Raw genomic sequence first — 19,376 nt, 5'->3', positions numbered from 1 at the left:
TACTGTAATTAAATTTGCAATCTCAGCATATACCAGGAATCTCCAAAAAGTAAAACCTAGTTATAGATCTTTGTTTTCTTCGCTGGATATTTCTGTTGACATTTCTGAGTTGGCTTACACAATCAATAACATACACATTTTCCAAACACCTCCCTGGGATTTCGTAATTCTTTATCATTGTTATGAACTAGATATTTCAACTTGCTTTTGCATACAATGCTCAGACTTCCTAGCTTGGCATTCAGAGACCTACACCAACCGGACCCAACCTTCTTGCCTATCAGTAGCTCTTCCTAATCACACTCACAAATCTTAATTCTCTATTCAGACTGATCCACACACCATTCCACCAAAATATCTGCTGCATTTGTTTCTCAGCATGTGTGTTCATGCTGTTCTTCTCAACAAGGTTGCCATTCTCTTCTTCTGTTGTTTAACCTTACAAATCCTGAAAGCTGACCCAATCTTCTCTCATCATTTTTGTCAGTTTCCCCCCATCTAGACTGTAACCTCCACATGGACAATAGCCATATATGTGTTTCTAATTACTAAATATCCAGCTTAGCTCAGTACCTGGTCATTTCTAGATGCCCAATAAAAAGATGTTGGATTAAATGTAAATTCTCTGAAATGTTGTACTACACATATCTCATTGCCTTACTTCTCATTTTGTAATAGTGTCTATTGCTTATGTCCACAGTTATCATTTTGGTTTGTGCACTGCATTCATTATCTGTAGATATGAAGTTCTTCCAGTGCAGAGTATGGGAATTATATGCATTGATAACACCCTCGGCAGGTCGGACAGGGGCTTATACATAAAAGGTACTAAACAAATCTTGATAGATTGGCTAGTAAATTCCAGGAACAGCAAAAGTCTCTTCTCTCCCATGAAGCTTTTCTAAGCATGCTCAATATTCAGCTTTATTTTCTGACCCCCACTCCTAGCGGTTACTGGCTCTACAACTCACCATGGCTCATATTTGTTGATTTGTTTCATGTGTATAAATTTTCTTCTATAAAGCCTGTGAATTCTTAAAGGGTAAAAATCTGTTTTTCATGAAGTTTTGTCTCCTAAACAGGTGAGAACAGAAGAGGAATTGGTTACATTTAAATGGAAAGAAGTTGATATGATCATACTACATTATACTTTATTGTTATTGACATTTATGATACAATGTTACTATTCTAGTCTTTTATGCAAACAAAAATAAATGATATAAAACACATAATACACTTTGATCATTTTAACCATACACAAAATCCTGTGTGATTGAAACTATGTTACATGTATATTTTACAAAAGAAAGTATAGACTACTTTAATAACATCTTCCAATGAAATTTGTCATTATAGTTTGGATGTAATACAACATTAAATATGGATATATTCAAGAGAGTTACTATATATAGAACCAATTTTACTATTTAAGATAATAACTGTGTAAATGAATACTTACAAAAATATGTTTAAGCAAAAGCTATGTTCTACTTATTTATTTGGCAGTAACAAAAATATATATTCATCTGAAACTCTAATAAATTTGCATTAGATATTCAAATTTAAATGAATGTTTTCTAAAGCATTTTATCAACTTAGTGTTCTTGACTTAATACAGTATATATACCTCCATGATATTAGAATAGGTTTGCGTTACAAGTAATGTTATTTCAAGTAAAACACAGGCAGTCATTAACACATCCAATACATAAACGAGACCCACGGGCTGTGCCTTGTACACAGTTGAACTCAAACACATTTGTTGAATGAATACACAAGTGGAAGGCATTTATTCAGTTATTTTCACCCAAATGTACTTATTCAAAGCTTTCTATTTCTAGTAAAAATATCATTTAAAAACTCAACACTTTTACTTAATCAGCTACTTTTCTGGAAAGCAAAGTTAGGTAAAGTGATTCCAGATTAAGTTGCAAACTAGTGTCAGTGTTCAAAACGATGCTCTACCAGGTGTGCTTCCTGTTTATGTAGGCAGCTCTGATGTTTACGGGACATTCAAGATTTTGAACAACTCCATATATCCTATCTTCGTACAAAACAAGACATCATAATCCAATTTCTATAATGTATTATCATGAAAAACAAAAAGCAGTAAGTATCAATGTGTGTATTTACATATTAGTAGACTTAGCAGACTTCAGGTGTCTCTCAGTGAGTGAGGCAGCTATCCTGAGTGAAGCAGGCCATGTGCCTAGCAACAAAGGCTAGACAATGCACAGGCCATACTGAACAGTCTTCTATGCATGCACGACTTGGCCATCTGAATGCTGAGATCACCTGCAAAGGTAGTTTTGAAGCAGTAAAAATTTTCTAAAACCAAAGTCTAACACAGTTGTGGCATTGCAGCCCCTAAGAAGGCTGTGTCCACTGTACTTTAAAGGAGTCAGCCTGAACCCATTCTTGGCCCAGATCCCTCTTGGAACTTTCCCCCACAGCTTCGGCTTCATGCAGGGTGAACTTTCTGAGGCTCATCACTAAAACTTCAAAAACTTGATAGGGTACAGAATACTTCTCTTAATCCAAGTTCAGATCAGCCATTTCAAAAGCTTTGGCCTTTATACTTAAGCAGAACAATGGAAAATTCTTTCAGCAAATTGATTAGTGTATTTACATATTAATGAAATAAGGACTACTGGCTTTGAGAAAATAATTAAACTATAATTTAGTGCAATAATTCTCTTGAAAGTAAGTCTTTAAAAATTAAACACAGTTTCCAAAAGCTTAGAAACAATTTAGTCACACACTAAAGGTTAGTTTCAATATTAGTAAATACTACTAGTGTGGAAAATCTAAAAAATGACCATAGTCAAAAACCCTGTATACTGGTAACTTGTGACCAGAAGCCTTATCAAGAACATAAACAACTGATTAATGCACACCTTGTATGTTATATGTATTACATACTGTATTTTTATAATAAAGTAAGCTAGAGAAAATAAAATGTTATTAAAATCACAAGCAAGAGGAAATATATTTATAGTATTGTATTCATTTGTTGAAATAAATCTGCATGTCAGTGAAACCAATGCAGTTCAAATCTGTATTGTTCAAGGGCCAAATATAAATTATAGTATCATAAGAATTTAAACTATTTTTAAATTGAACATTGTAGCTGCACAAAGAGTGGTCACTGAATTGAAACCACTGGAACAATGTGATTTAAAGAGACAGAAAATAGTATGAGACTTCTAAGATTGGGATATTGGCTCATAAAATCGAGCTATCCTCTAAAGTCAACATTAGATATACAATATAAGGAAAAATAATACAAATTTTTTCTTTCTTCTTTCCTCCTTATTAAATAGTAATGGGTATTTATGTAAAATTTTAGTTTCCTAAAATTGCTCATCTTTATAATTATTAAATTGTGTAATGTGTAATATGAAAATCTTTGTAAGATATAATATTTAATGTGTATGACTAGGAGTTATTAGTTATCCCACAATTTTGAATCCAGTCCCCAGTGAAGAACCACATTTCTATGCACGCCGTTCCCTTTTAGGTGGAGAGAGGCAGATGTCCAAACTCAGAACTTGGAAGAACTGCTGGCAGGCTTTAGCAATGTTTAAAAGTACTCAGGTTGTACAGGAGTATGTGAGCATTTAGGTAAACCTGCTCTAAAAACTCAAGGCCAGTTAAACGTCCAATGTCATACAGAAGCGCATCATGGAATTGAAAAATTGTTTTTATTCATTTGTAAAATAGATATTTTTTACTGTTACCACTGCTTTGGAATCACAAATATTATATGATGTACTACTCCAGACTCAAAATATAGCTAAAACTGTTATCTTTAATTTGAGGAATTTTTGTTCCAGATTGCAACAGCATTGTATTTAGAAAGGTAAAACGTCCTGGAAATCCTAAGATTTTCATATATTAAAGGCATTTTATATATTTCCACTCATTTTTTCTCAATATAAGATGTATAACTTAATGGCAACACAGTCCATATAACTCCTACTTTACTAAGAAATAACTGGTAACATTACAACAGTTCTGCTGGTAACCATAATGTATTAAGAAGGCAAACTTGCCTGGCTGGCATGTTTCAGAGGTTGAGTGCCAACCTATGAACCAGGAGGTCATGGTTCACTTCTGGTCAGGGCACATGCCTGGGTTGTGGGCTCCATCCTCAGTGTGCAGTGGGGTGTGCAGGAGGCAGCCGATCAATGATTCCCTCTCATCATAGATGTTTCTCTCTCTCTCCCCCTCTCCCTTTTTCTCTGAAATCAATTTAAAAAATGAAAAGGCAAACTTCCTGGGTTCAAAATCCTGGTTCTACCACTTGTCAGTCATGTAGTCTTGGGCCAGTCACTGGACCATTCTCTGCTTCAGTCCCTAACTGTAAAAAGGGGGCTATGAAAAGAATGCCACCTGGAATTGTCATTATGAAGATTAGTGAAGCAGTAACAACAAGAACGGGTAAAGCACTTGTATGTATTGCTTGGCACATAGTAATTATTTAACTGTTATCTATAATTTTTATTATAAAACATGACAATGACTGATGATATTATACACCATTATTAACTTTGGAGAATTTAATAAATGCCAAGCACTTATTAAAGTAGATGGTATCCATATACTATGTTGGACCCTAAAGTAATAGTAAAAGCATTATATTACAAAGAATGTAAGTCCTTAAAAACATGCTCTCTTATATACATACCACAAGAACAGGTAATTTCCCCCATGAAACATACCAAAGTGTGACTAAGATATTTAGGACCCTTTCATCCCTCTCAGAGACTACTGCTTCCAGGACAGTGATTAGGAAACACTGATGTCAGTATGAGAAGTACCTGCTAGTTATTCAGTTGTGCTCTCTCATTAGCTCTACATAGAACTTAATCAAATTTTCAATATGTGAAAAGTCACAATTTGCTAATATGACGGACCTTTAGGATCACTTGCTGATAGTATCGAGAATGTTAAATCCCTAAAAGTTAAGAATGTACTTAATATAAATATTTGTTATACTCATCTCTTTATTACAGTCTAAGTGTTCAATTTTTTCTTTGAAAACTGATGTTGGTTTCTTTATTTTTCATTACAAATATGAACTTATTGCCAACGTCTTAAGAGATCCTTTACCAAATAACAATTATTACCTTAACCAGTATATAAAAAGCTCGTACATATATAAACACAGTATTTTTGTTATTTAATACACAACTGCTAGTGATGAAGGTCATTAATGATAGCTTGAAAACCATGAACAAGGTTTATAAATTAAAATGTAATAATGGTTTGTATATACTTTAGTTTTGAAAGCATTTCACATACTAAATTAGTCTAAATTCATAAAATTATAACAACCCTAATAAGGGCATTTTAATTATTTTGAAAATTATGAATTTAAGCTCAATATTACTGTATTCACTATGCTAACAACAATGTTATTTTATCAAGGTAGAAGTGATAAAAATTATGCACAGAATATACCTTGTGCTTCCATAGATTATCAAGGTCTCTAATAGTCCTTTTAAAGTTCACCAAATAAAGCCTAATTTCATCTCTTATACATATACCTTGATAGAAAAAATGCCGGGCAGGGTGTATTCTTAGGAGTTTGATGTCTTATATGAAAGCCTTAATAAAATGAAGAATTTTAAGTATCTAAGTTAGAGGTTGAGTTTTTAAATAGACTTATTTTCCCCTCCTTTAGCCTGGTCTTCTTTTCCACCTCCCCAATCTCTGCCTCTTCCCACCCCAGGCCACATCTGACAGCACCAGCACACGTGACCCAAGAAAGCCACGCCCACTTCAGAGACCCACAGTGATTATCATCATGTCCAGCTCTGGCCTCTGCAACTGTCCAGCAGCGTGAAGGACACCTGGAAGCAGCTGGAAGAAGGTCTTGATGGAGGCCTCAATCACTCTCTTCTCCTCTCTGGACAAAACACCCTCTGACAGAGAAAACCATGCTCTTCACCTTTCACACAGGAACTATTTTCTCTGATGCAGAGGGACTGAGGACGAGGACACCAGTCTCTGTTTTCCAGAACATTTCTGCACAGTTGAGGAAATGTGGCCATGTGTCTTCAGAGATCCATGATTACGTCTTCCCATTTGGCGAAGATAAGACTAAGCACAATGAAATAATTTTAGTACATGGGAGAATAGGCACGATGGCTCATTTTGTCCTCTGATATTTTTTCTGTAACATCCAGGGATGAAGTCTACCCTAAAAACGAACAGTTCATGTCAATACATAGAGAGATCGGTTTGTGAAACTGAATTGTGTGAATGAAGGCCTATCCATTTCCAGCACAGGAGGAGCTGACATTAGTTATTTACACCGTGGTGAAAGAACTAGGGAAAAAATTCGCTTTTCCTTGAATGCAGAGTGTTTCGCCAGGCGGTCCTTTGTCTATTCCAGTGCTCAGAAGCTCTGCTCAGCGGGTTCCTAGAGGTTCTCTTCATTCTTCTCCAACTGGGGGAGGCGGCTCGCATAGCTTGTACAGCCTAGAAGAGGCATGAGAAAGTGTGACCGTGGCCTGACAGTGACATTACTTGAGGTTTTTTTATTAGTATAACAAATACATTAGTATAATAAACACACTAACAATAATTTCTTGGTTTGGGAGGCATGACCATATTGCCTATTTCACTAAAAATTGCATAGGAATTAGCAAACTCCCAAATTTCGGTTCTATTTTTTAATTTTTTATTTGTGCTCACCAGAGGATATTTTTTCCCATTGATTTATAGAGAGTGGAAGGGAGAGAGAGAGAGGGAGAGAGAGAGAGAGAGAGAGAGAGAGAGAGAGAGAGAGAGAGAGAGAGAGAAATATTGATGTGAGAGAGATACATCAATTGGTTGCCTTCTAGATGCACCCCATGGGGGCTGAGGAACCTGTAACCCAGGTATGTGTTCTTGAGAGCTTGTTTGGAGGTTCTAGCAGGGGAGCGCAGCTACTCGTATACCCTTGACCGAAGACCGGTCCTCTCCTCGGGGGGAAGGTCGTCCTCTTCGACCGAGCGCGCAGCTTCGGGAGGGACGCACATGGATCGGTGAGGGAGGAGGGGGACACCCGCCTAGCCAGCCAGATCAGCCGAATCAACCCTGGCGATCAATGGGGTGACAGATGTCGCAGCCAGATCGCCCTCACATCCAGGTATGTGTTCTTGACCGGGAATTGAACCCAAGACCCTTTGGTCCCAGGGCCAATGCTCTAACCACTGAGCAACTGACCAGGGCTGTTCTCTTGAAAACACCAATGTCTGTGCACACAAATATGACGGCTGGTTGGGCAATGCTGTCTTGTTCGTACCCAGCTGCTTTGCTCCAGTGCCCGCTGTTCTTCTCCTTGGTAGCAAAATTGAGTCTCTAAATTCCACAGGATGATATCATTATGATAATTATCATCATGTGATTGTCTTGTACCAAGATAACATCTACCCCAATAGGGGTCTACTGATTTTCTGACCAGTTTTAGAAATTTGCTTCATTTGGTACCATCTGGTGGTACAGGCAGTTCGATATGGAATGGCTGCTGTGGCAGAGTCCTGAACATAAAAGGCACAACTAGCTGGTGTTTCCTCAGAAATACATGCTCAGCTTTGCCCATCCTTCCCCTCACCTGTCAATAGAATCAGGTGGAGATTCACGTGAGTCTAGGAATCCATCTGAACTGGTGGAGATGCCGGGAGATGGGAAGACTCTCCCTATTTTCACCCCAGCTTGGCCATACAGCTTCAAGGCCAAGTTCGGGGGACTGACCTAGGACTATACACATTCTAGTGCTCCACATTCCTCTGAATGGTGGAATCCTAACCCCAGAACAAAGGAAAGAGGAACATGCTTGCAATAGTGACCACATAGGCCTTATGTCATGGGGCATACCCATGATTTAAGGCATAGTCTCAGTGAACATCAGCTGGCCTAAGGTGGCTAGATGTTGGACCCCACCTGTGGTCCTCAACTGTGCCCATGGCCGCGCTGGTTCTCCTTCAGAGCTTAGTTTCATGGTCTAAAAAAAAAAGGTGCAGATTTCTGCTTTGCTTCCTTTGAAAAGCACTCCAAACCCAGGGATAGCTGCCGTATTCACTGCCTTTAAAGTGAACCCAGCTTCAACGAGTTGTTAACAAATTTAGCAAGTTAAAAATTTCCTCTCTCTTCAATACTTAATCCCATGCTAATTCTAAATCAAAGAGGAAGAATGAGAAAGATTTAATATTGAGTTAGAAATTTAGTTAACAAAATGAATTTTCCTAGTCTGGACACACATGCAAGAAGTTATTGCCTTGGAGGTTTGTAAAACATATTTCAAGCCTGGAAGGTGGTTTCTGCTCCACATGTCACCTCCATGGAAGAAAATAAATACTGAAATAAGGACATCTCATATCAGAAAGCTTATTTCACCCTTCCCAGGAAAAATAATACATTAAAATGACCTGATAGACTTCTAAGCAGCTTTTTTTTTTTTTTTTTTTTTCAGCTAAAGGATATGGTATTGCTTCAAATTGCATGCCCGGGGCTGGAATAGCAGAATAATTGGGAAGCTCTTCCCTTCTTGAATGCCTATCCTCATTTCCCAACAGTTCTGCCTGGGGAGTGAGAAGGCACAGCGGCCGTACTCCCGCAGAACAGACACAGTATGTTGGGTAGAGGATGTCCTCCCTGGGCTGAGCCATCACATTCCATTACTCTGAACTGCACGTTCACACAGAATGTAACTAATGCCACGGGGTAGGCAAGTCTTTGAAATATCTGCCTTGCAATCTGGCACAAAGGCTACTGCCTGTGATCACCTAATGAAATAATAGCTCTGGGTACTGCAGAGCTGGGCAGATTCGCTTCTATGAGGCTTCTTGGAAGTGATTCAGGGTTATTTGAGTTCAGGCACATTTGTAATGGAAATTGTGGGGCTTTGGGGACTTAGAGAAGCAGATGCAGTTTGGAAGTAAAATGTAATAGGTAAGAATTAGACTTTTTCTCGGCACCAAGGCATTTGTTTTTTGGCGGCTAAATTGTTAGGTAATAGGAGGTCTTTGTTTGCCCAACGCTCAGGGGCCCTGGCTTTTCTCATTCCACTCATGCACACCAGCGGCCCTGCACAAAGGGTGTGGTCCCAGCTCCACTTTCGTCTTTTCCTGTTGGAGCTGATATTTCCACCCAAATCTAAACCTGCAGAGTAGAACTTTCGAATTGCAGTCTACAGCTCACGCCCTTCATCTGTGTACATGGCAAAGTACAAGTTGTGTTAAAGGAAACCACAAAGCAAATGCCTCTTTCAAGGCTAAAGTCCAGTAACACTCCATTGCAAGGCAATTTCCCCATCGTGCAAAAAAGAAAACTGACTCAGAGGATAAATAACACGACTAAATAAGGTTACATAGCAGGACCTGGACTTAACCATCATGTCACTTTTAATCACTATGGTATGCTTGCCTCCCAATTATACAAATAAAGAAAAATCAAGCTTTCATTGAACAATCCTTTACAGATTTCATAATGCAATAGAAAATAAGACAAGTGTGCCATTCCAGCTGAAATGTAATATTTGGTTCTTCGTGAAGATGTGCTAATTGCTCTGAAAAGCCAATGTATGAACAGAGGAGGAAGAACCTCATCTGTACGGCCCACAAAGCCATCTCCACATGGATGTCCCAGGGATCCTTAGTCTCAATAGTACCAGGATGAATCATCATCTTTCCTCTATGTGTGCTCTTTTCCCTATATCTAGAACCATTCACCTCTTGTCACTCAAGCCAAAAATGTGGTGGCCATTCTATCATCTTCCTTTTCTCAACCTTCTTCTTCCAATTAGTGTCCAAAGACTATTATTTCTGTCTAGCTAATGTTTCTCCAATCCTTCCTCTCATCTTCATTCTAAATACTATAGTCATCTCCTTTTAAGCTCTTGACTTCAGGCTTAGCTTTCCTCTGATTGATCCTCTTAATGCCGCCAGAGATAAATTCTAAAATTTAAATCTTCCAGGTAGGAAGATTGTTTATTAATACCTCCCTATGGTCTACAAGTTAAAATCAAAACCCTTCAGTATCTCATACCAGTGTCTTCCTGATCCAGCTTCTGCCTATGTCTCCAGCCTCACTTGGCATCATTCTTGAAGCACATTCAGCCATCCCAGAGATCTAGGTGTAGTTCTCAGAATGGGATGTGTCCATAGGCACCAGTGTCATTGCATCAGCTGTACGGGACATTGATTACCATGCTGACTGGGCCAGGACTACTCTTCAACCTCCCTTCTCCATTCCTAGGCTGGGGCCTGTGCCGGTTGCTGTCACAGTTCTTAACTGTATAACATTTTCATTTTGTTCAATTGTCACTCTACTGCACACACTGGTGCCTGATGGAAGAGACTATATCTCTAGTTTTTTTTTTAATATATTTTTATTGATTTCAGAGAGAAAAGGAGAGGGAGAGAAAGATAGAAACATCAATGATGAGAATCATTGGTTGGCTGCCTCCTGCACAACCCCTACTGGGGATCCAGCCCACACCCTGGGCATGTGCCCCGACTGGGAATTGAACATGACCTCCTGGTTCATAGGTTGATGCTCAACCACTGAGAAACACTGGCCAGGCTATATTTCTAGTTTTTAACAAAGCACCTGACACCTACGAACACATAGCTGAAATTCAATGTATGTTTGCTGAGTGAATTTTTAAAAATGAAAGAAAGTGAATGGTTTTAGGAAAACTATGAAGAGATTGGTTGGAGATTAGAACAAAATATTATCTTAGACTGAGGTAGCAAATGTTATCTCCACAAAGATATTTGCAGAAATATTACCCCAGACTTGCCTATGGATGGCCTGGTTATAAAAGCCAAATGTTTTTCAGTTTGATGTCATTGGGGGAAGGGATCCTGGTTTCCAGCTGGGAGGGAATCCCAGCCCCTCTGCAGACCTTAGCAATCTCTTATCTTCTACCTTTCCTTATGAGTTACCTTTTACTCATCTCAGCTCTTTAGCTGAAAGCTTCTTGAGAGACAAAACTATTTCTATCTTGTATTTACCTTCAGCATAGGGGACAGCAGAGTGCTTTGTATTTTGTAGGTCCTCAATAAATATTTGTAAAGTGAATGAAAGAATAAGTACAATAAAGTGTAAAAACTACTCTAGCTCTCTCTCTCTCTCAGGGCCATTATTCCCTTGTGAAAAATGTCAGTTTTATAGCTGGCACATTTTATTGTGTTTCATTTCAAGTGTTTTAAAACATAACCCAATAAAGAAAAGAGTGAGTTCATCAGTTTCCTTTCTTATATTCAGCCTGGTACTTATTGGTTTATTGATTAGGATGCTGGAGTCTTATCCTACCTCACTGTTTATTATTGTTTATAAGCTCTAGCTAAGAGGACCCTGCTGAGCTGTTAGCTTGTTTTCTTATTGTAATTTTAACACTGCGCTGGGTTGATTATCCAAATGTACCCTGTCTGCTCCAGGTGCTAGAGAGCTAATTCCTACATGAAATGGTTCTTTGGCAAAAGGAAAGTCTTAGATTATAATCTAATCAAATATGGAAGATAACATTAACAAGACTTGAAGCGCAAAATAGGATTAGGAGTCAGCACTAAAAATAAATGCAATTAGAACATGAGTAGTACTTCATCCATTTTCAGGGGAAAATATGTTTTGTTTTTTGAAAGTACTTTCACTGCCCACACAGTATTTCAAAACGAGATTTAGCTTCATAAATGCTGCAGTTTTCATTCTAACTCTGGTAACTGCTTTGTACATAGAAACAAAGAGTGTCTCATCTGCAACAAGGCATGGAAGGGCCTTCTTTTTGTTAAAATGCAAAAGTGCAGACACAATCAAATGTAAAAGAAATTATTTAATTTCGCCCTACTTCAAGACAGATGGCTGCCTACCCTAATGTTACCAGGGAAGTCAAATCAATATCATTTCTTTGATGGCTGTGCCATATCATTTATTGTAAGGGTGAATTAAGGTATTTTCTTGTAATGATATGTAAACTGTGAATATGTGGTCTGCTAACAAACAAAAAGCTCATTCACTCGTTTAGCCATTCATACATTCTTGAAATCAGTTCAGATATTCATAGGTAAGCAATGATGAGCAATGAGCAAAATCAAAACAACATACTCCCTGCCTCCAAATAATTCATTATTCAGGTTGAGTAAAGGGACATGTAGCAGGATATTGTAACACACTCACGGCTATAATCAATCAGTCTACAAGATGTTAATGGAACATAAAGAGAAAGGGAATTCAACCAAGACTTCAAGGGGAAATGATATCTCAGTAGGGTTTTGTGGTTAAATAGGAGTGTTTCATACAGACACAGATGGGAAAGGCAATCCTGCCAGAGGGAACAAACAGCACGGCCCGTCATAAAAGTATCAATGAAAACAGCATTTTCGTAGTTTGGCACAGTTGGCATATACATTTTCATAGGAATTGTGTGGACTTTTGTGATTGAATTCATGATGAAACTTGCAAAATCTAAATAATGTCAAGACTTCTTCTACTTGCTCCCTCTAAATTTTCTTCAGCTAGAATTCAATTTCATTCAGAGAGCATTTATGCCTAATCACAGAGCCACAGAATGTCCACCAGGCCAGTTTCTATGACTATAATCAGTTCTACACTGAGCATAGCCTCGAGCAGTTACAGCAGGGAGAGGGTGGAAAAGAGCAGACATAGGGAGTCACTTACCTGGGAGCAGACTGTGGCGTCCGGTCTCTCACTCCTAAATTCTTTGCTGTGTTCTGAACTCTTGCTCCCTGAAAAAAGTAAAGAAAAATCACTCTTGGCTCTACATCGCATTAGTAATCAAGACAGCATTAACACTTGAGTGTAGAGTATTTATTCCAACCATGTACTTAACATCAAGGGAGACTGGATGAGAAGGAAGAGAGACATTTTCATCTGAGCACTTTCAAAATTAATGCTTTTAAGAACTAAAATATGCTGATATATTATTTCAAAGGATTGGTATGTATTCCAATAGCCTCTAAGTTATTTGAAATTAGTTTAAACAGCAGCTTCCTGTTCACCATCTCATCTACGTCTTTATTCCTAAAAGCAAGCAATGCATAAGACAATAGGACATGAGCAGGTTATAAATATCTGCTATATCTTCACTTTCGTGGAACAAAAATCACAGTTATATCACACTCCTGTGTTTTAGCTAAAGAATGAGCTATTTTAAACTTCACTGTGCTTATCAAGAAAATAATTTCTTAAATAGTTCTAAAACAATTTGCATGTAGATCTCTGAAATGTAAGAATTCTGCTTCAACATTTATAGCACAAAGACAACGTACTTTAGCAATGAAAAAGTCTTTACAATCTGTCAAGTTTGTGAATGAAGCTACAATCATTGTTCAGTTCCTAATGGGAATTAGTTATTGCATAGAACAAAACATCAGCATGTGGGACTGAGAACAGATAAAGGAGAGTGGTTTAAAAAAAACTCTGAAACCCTCTCTCCTGCTACCAAATGCTAACCTATGGGAAAAGAAGAAAGGAAAGAAGAAAGAAAAGAAAAAGAAAAATTCTCTCAAGTGGACCAAGCAGAGATGGGCAACATCTGGCTCACAAGCTATATAAGGCCTACAAAATCATTTGGTCTGGCCCTGCCAAGGCATTAGTGAGTCAATTAAATGTTTGCCCAAAGATAGCAGACTAATTTAAAGTTGATCATTTTGTATGGCCTGCCAGTTAGAAATAAGCAAGCGGCCCTTGGCAGAAAAAAGGTTCCCCACCCCTGAAGTAAAGGAAAGCAAATAGGGCAAGGGATAGGGATGGGGGGGTGAGGGTGGGGAGAAGAGACAGATGGGAAGGGATTTAGGAATTGCAATTAATTTTATTTTGAAGTAATTTTAGACTTATAGAAAGGTTGTAAAAGCAAAGTAGAGAATTTGCATATTTTTTATTAGTTTTCTGACTTATGTCCTGAGCCACTAGGTTGTACACCCCAGAGAGTACTTGCCTGTTGGTGCCTGTATCACGGTGATTTGCCTACATGTGTCCACCATGGTATCAGGCAAGAAGTGCGTCTTCCCTGGTCCTTGGTCCTCGTGCCCAGACTAATGCTCTGATACTGTAGCTAAGGAGCCAGAATTCTGTGCAATCCCAGTGTTTGTTAAAATGGTCAAAAAAGAATGTTTGGCCTCCATCAAAGAATACTTGAAATGTATAATTTATAGGACAGAAAACTTGAAGTTTATGATGTAAATGGGAGTGTCAACCTCAATTATTTTATTAATCAGATCAGATGGTTATGTGAAAGTGCTGCCAATAATTATTATAATCATTACAAAAAAGTGTAAGGAGCACAGTACCCTTCCTTCTATCTTTTACCTCTCTTCCTAACTCAAGCCCTTAATTCAAACAACTCTACGGAAAGCACATATACAAAATCTGTATGTGAAAACTATACTGCAATTAGAAATAAGAATAATAAATCATGCTGGAAAGCTTCTTCCTAGAAAAAGAAACTAAATATCTTAGAAATTATAAATCATTAATCTGGCAAATATTCTAACCATTCAGTCTCTGAAAAACGGAGTCTAAGGGGTTGAAAGGCAAAAGAAACATCTTTCATTACAGGTGTGTCCTAACTACTCAGATCCCATGCTGGTAGGTGTTGGCTTGCAGACTGATCCCAACCATTAATCCCATGGCCTGAAGCTGCTGAACTCTTCATAGGATTAGCAGCAGGAGGAATATTGCAAAAGTCTACTCCAGTTTCTCTAAAGAGAAGGCCTGGGCTCCATAATCTTTCACAGAGAAGGTAGAACTCCATCTTTGTCTCTCAGAACCACTTAGAGATGTCACAAAAACTTAGAGCAGACAGACAAGCAACAAAGGAAGGGGTAGGGTTCTAAATGTATTTATTCAAAAATTAGGAGGAAGACAGGATGATAAATACTAAAAAATAGTGCAAATTAGAAATCGACCAGGGACTTCGTAACATTTTAGTCTTTTAAAATTACATTTTATAAATATATAGTAACAGGTATTAATACAACTGTATGTATATTATGTTTTAAAGAAGCTTACACCAGTTAAACAAGTCATTAAGGCCTACATAATATTGTTTTACTTTTTTCATTTTCTCTATCCTCATTTTCAGTTATAAGAAGTTAAAGGTTTTGAGTGTTTAAGTCTATATACTTACAATGTATACGTAGCCAACTCATAATTACCCTTTACTATTATAAAAAGATTATTATAAAAAAGGTCAATATAGTCTCCCATAAACCACAATTTTGAAATGGCTTCTACAAGTCTGGTTGCAAACTTAATCTAGTAGCAACAGAGTGAAATTGAAGATCAGTCTCTTTCTGTATGTTTCAGAGCCCACATCCCAATCCAGATATGACTAATCACATGTTCACCTTAACCTGCCTTTAAAAACTAAATGTGTATATGCACCCCAAAAAGTTCTTCCTAAACCTGCCACCGTTGCATCTGTATTTGCCCTTTTCCAGCTGACCCGCAGTATGCCACGTGCTTCTCATGGATCTAACCTCCTTGCAACAAATCCCTCCTGGACCTTGTGAGACCTGGGTTTTCATTTTCAATCTTCAGGTCTGGATTCACAACCTGAAATTCCAGGGTCTGTGCCCGCTGCACCTCATGTCTGCAGTGCGGTCCACAGGCCAGCACTGGCCTCACTTATCACCGCTTCTGGGGTTTTGTGTTGTTGTTTTGGGTTTTTTTTGGAGCAAACCCATAGGGATTTATGTTTAAGAATTATCCACTCTTTAGTAAACCAAGTTCATAATTACAAAAGCATATCTTAAAAATTAAGTCCTTCACTATCACTGGACAAGTCAAACCAAGTCAGCAGGTAGAGAGATTGGTTAAACCAATTTTCCATGGTAGCCATAAGAAAAGGTGGCAGAATAAAATATAAAATTGTCTTTCACCCTGGCTAGGTAACTTGGTTGGTTAGAATGTTGTCCTGATGCGCCAAGATTTCGGGTTTGATCCCTGGTCAGGGCAGGGCACATACAAAAATCAACCCGTGGAACAACAAGTAGATGTTTTTCTCTCTGTCTCTGTCTCTCTCTCCCTCTTCCTCTCTAAAAATCATAAATAAAATTTAACAAATTAATGTCTCTCAATTTCTTTTTCCGTCTACTCACTGTGTCTTTTCTACTAGAGTAAGCACATTTTCCTAATAATCACTAAACTGGATATTAGTGCAGTTTTGCTACTATCTTTTCAAAGAATTTTAAGGGTTAAAAACCAATCTGCCACTCCAAATACTCTTGGATTATTGTATAGAAAGTTCATCCTCTTTATAAGCTAGGACATTCTCACCCACACATACTTCAGAGACCTACAGGCAGTCCAATGCGCGCTTCATCCTCTAAATGGAAAACCGAGGTCTGTGCTTTATCTGGCGCGTGAGGCCCCGTGAATCTCCAGAAGCACGCAGGGCCCTCAGTTCTTTCCTCTCCCCCGACCCCTTCCCCAGTCTATTCCCTGCAATTCCCAGAAAGTGACACATATCTTCTCCTTTACATAAGCCCCAAGCCACCCTGGCTCCTTTTGCCTGGCCAACTCCCTTTCCTCCTCAGGTGGCCTCTGAGACACCCTTTTCTCCAGGTTCTCGAAGGTTCTCGGAGAACCCTCACGTGGACATCTGTGCTGTCTTCTTCCCCGGGAGTGTTTCTTGTTCTCAGCTTACCCTCTGAGCCTGGAAAACTGCCCGTCACATCCAGGCACTTGTTAGACATCTGATGCGCAAACAAATCCAGGTCTTATAACACAACTCCCTAGAGCAGCGGTTCTCAACCTGTGGGTCGCGACCCTTTTGGGGGGCGAACGACCCTTTCACAGGGGTCGCCTAAGACCATCGGAAAACACATATATAATTACATATTGTTTTTGTGACTAATCACTATGCTTTAATTATGTTCAGTTTGTAACAATGAAATTGGGGGTCACCACAACATGAGGAACTGTATCAAAGGGTCGCGGCATTAGGAAGGTTGAGAACCACTGCCCTAGTGTGTGAGACTCACCTGCTTCCGCATTACATCCGTAGCCTGCATAATGTAGCGAGGAGGCAGTCCGTGGCTTCTGGCCAGAATGATGGCCTGCTCCACTGTCACGCTCAGGGTGCACCTGTGAGCAAAGGCAAGGGCAAGTCAAATCCCACCGGTTCCTGGTGAGCATTTCAAGACACTTGGGATTACTAATGAAGCTAGCAGAATACACCACCCCCATATATACCTTCTTGGAGAGTTACTTACTTTCCCCTCGGCATCTCCCATGTATACATGATGTATACATATTAATAAATTTTTGTTTATAATTTTCTCTTGTCAATCTGTCCTTTATTACAGGGGTCTCAGCTAAGAACTCAGAAGGACAGAGGAAAGTTTAATTTTCCTCCCCTACACTAATTTCAAAATCAAAAGGCACCAGACAAAATTAAAGCAACTAGACAATGAACCATTGATTTTTCTACAAAATACCTGTTCAAAATAGATGATAGAGCTACACTGTTGGAGTCCAAAATTAAGTGTTTAAATTTCAAACAAACTCATAATGAACTATGTTTATTTGAAAGTTTGTACACAGGAAATTAAATAAGCAAAATTATAATAAGTTCTATTACCAGATATTATTCTTTACTGATATTTTCCGTAATTTAAAAATGACTTCCTAATATTTCCATTCATATTGATAATAGATTTATATTGATTTATGCCTAATATAGTAGAAAAATTAACAGTGAAATTAATATTCACTAAGTTCAGAATTGATTTTTAAAAAGTATATTTCTTGGACTTAAAGGCTGTAAAATTTTCCAAAGGAACCTTTAATTAATTATACAAGAATGCAGTACCCAGAGTAGCCCCAAGAAAATTCATAATTCAGTCCCTGAATTCAATGACCGGTGAGCCTTCTATTTTTCCTTTGTTCAAATGGCCATGGTTATTTCTGGAACTAAACTAAATGAAGTAAATTAGGGGGGCATTTAGGTTAGGTTACTGGGACCTATGTTTATGATTCATAGTCACTTCCATTTATAGTTAGATTATTAAGGTATCCTGATGCAGAAATGGATTCCAGAGTATTCCTACTGCCACTGTACAAATTCACCCAATGTGGAAAAGGGGGTGCAGGGCTCCAGGTGGTAATGCAATATGTTTCTATCCTGGGGCATCCAGGACTGTAAGTATGTGTGTGGAGGAGGAGAAACAAGGTTGGAAATGCAGAGAGCCAGCAGGGTACTAATGCCATCTCCACTGCTCCTTGCTACTGACTCATACAGTACATGTGCCTATGTGAACTCATGTGGGCAACACATTATTTGGAAAATCTGAGGAACATTAGCTTTCAGAAATCCCAGTTTCTCAAATCCCATTGTATGTTAACTATTTTAATTAATTTATTATTTTTTGATCCTTACCCAAGGATATGTGTTTATTTTAAATATATATTTTGATTTCAGACAGAGGAAGGGAGAAGAAGAGAGAGATAGAAACATCAATGATGAGAGAAAAGCATTGATCAGCTGCCTCCCACATGTCCCTACTGGAGATTGAGCCTAAAACCTGGGCATGTTCCCTGACCAGGAATCGAATCTCAACCTCCTGGTTCATGGGTCAATGCTCAACTACTGAGCCACAACAGCTGGGCAAGGATATGTTTTGATTGATTTTTAGAGAAAGGTAAAGAGAGAGAGAGAGAGAGAGAGAGAGAGAGAGAGAGAGAGAGAGAGAGAGAGAAACATCAACTTGAAAGAGAAACATCAATCGGTTGCCTCTTACACTCACTCCAACCAGGAATCAAACCCACAACCTGGGTACATGCCCTGCCGGACAACACTCCAATCAACTGAGCCACCCAGCCAAGGCTATTGTAAGTATTTTTAAAAGCTTTCAACTTTTTTATTTTAAAGAGAGGTTCATTAAAGTAACCCTGTGGTAAATTCTTTTATAAGATTCTGATGTTACAGGATTATGATAATTACATGGAGTAAATGACAAACTTCTACCAATATTCTTTTATAAATTGGGGTTTGGCTGAACTAGAGTCTTACTTGACATAATTAGGCATTTGCTAATATGAGGTTTTTCTTTCAGATGTCTGTCCCAACTGATCCTAGATAATAGCCATCAATTTTATTTTATATATCAAACCATGGAGCTAAGGGTCAGGAAGAGCATGCTGGTCTCTTATTTGCCATTTCTACTTCTAGATGCTAGGGGTTAAAAACGATCAACATCCGAACCTCCTTCTCAACCAAGTCTCACTGCAGAGACAAAGCCTGGCTTCCTAAGTTGGCTTAATTGGAAAATTGTGTAGCTCAGTCATTAATTAAGTTGAATCTGTCATACTGCATTTAGTTCACTTTGTAAGACTTCAAATCTTAAATCAAATTACAT

The 19,376-nt window shown here is 38.4% G+C and overlaps 1 protein-coding gene across 1 annotated transcript in view; it reads right to left on the bottom strand.

The window, feature by feature from the left end:
- Positions 1 to 1,129: 1,129 nt before the first annotated feature.
- Positions 1,130 to 19,376, bottom strand: part of PREX2 (phosphatidylinositol-3,4,5-trisphosphate dependent Rac exchange factor 2) — a 217,378-nt gene continuing 199,131 nt past the window's right edge. The window contains exons 38-40 of the mRNA XM_036338466.1: positions 17,001 to 17,103; positions 12,673 to 12,740; positions 1,130 to 6,489 (exon numbers count right to left, since the gene is read on the bottom strand). Of these exons, the coding sequence (XP_036194359.1) occupies positions 6,444 to 6,489; positions 12,673 to 12,740; positions 17,001 to 17,103 (217 nt within the window). The 3' untranslated portion in view covers positions 1,130 to 6,443. The remainder of the gene's footprint in view (positions 6,490 to 12,672; positions 12,741 to 17,000; positions 17,104 to 19,376) is intronic.

The sequence above is a fragment of the Myotis myotis genome, unplaced genomic scaffold, assembly GCF_014108235.1.
Source record: "Myotis myotis isolate mMyoMyo1 unplaced genomic scaffold, mMyoMyo1.p scaffold_m19_p_16, whole genome shotgun sequence".
Classification (NCBI taxonomy): Eukaryota; Metazoa; Chordata; class Mammalia; order Chiroptera; family Vespertilionidae; genus Myotis; species Myotis myotis.
Note: the sequence above shows the minus strand (reverse complement) of the source record. Positions and strands in the feature narration are given on the sequence as shown.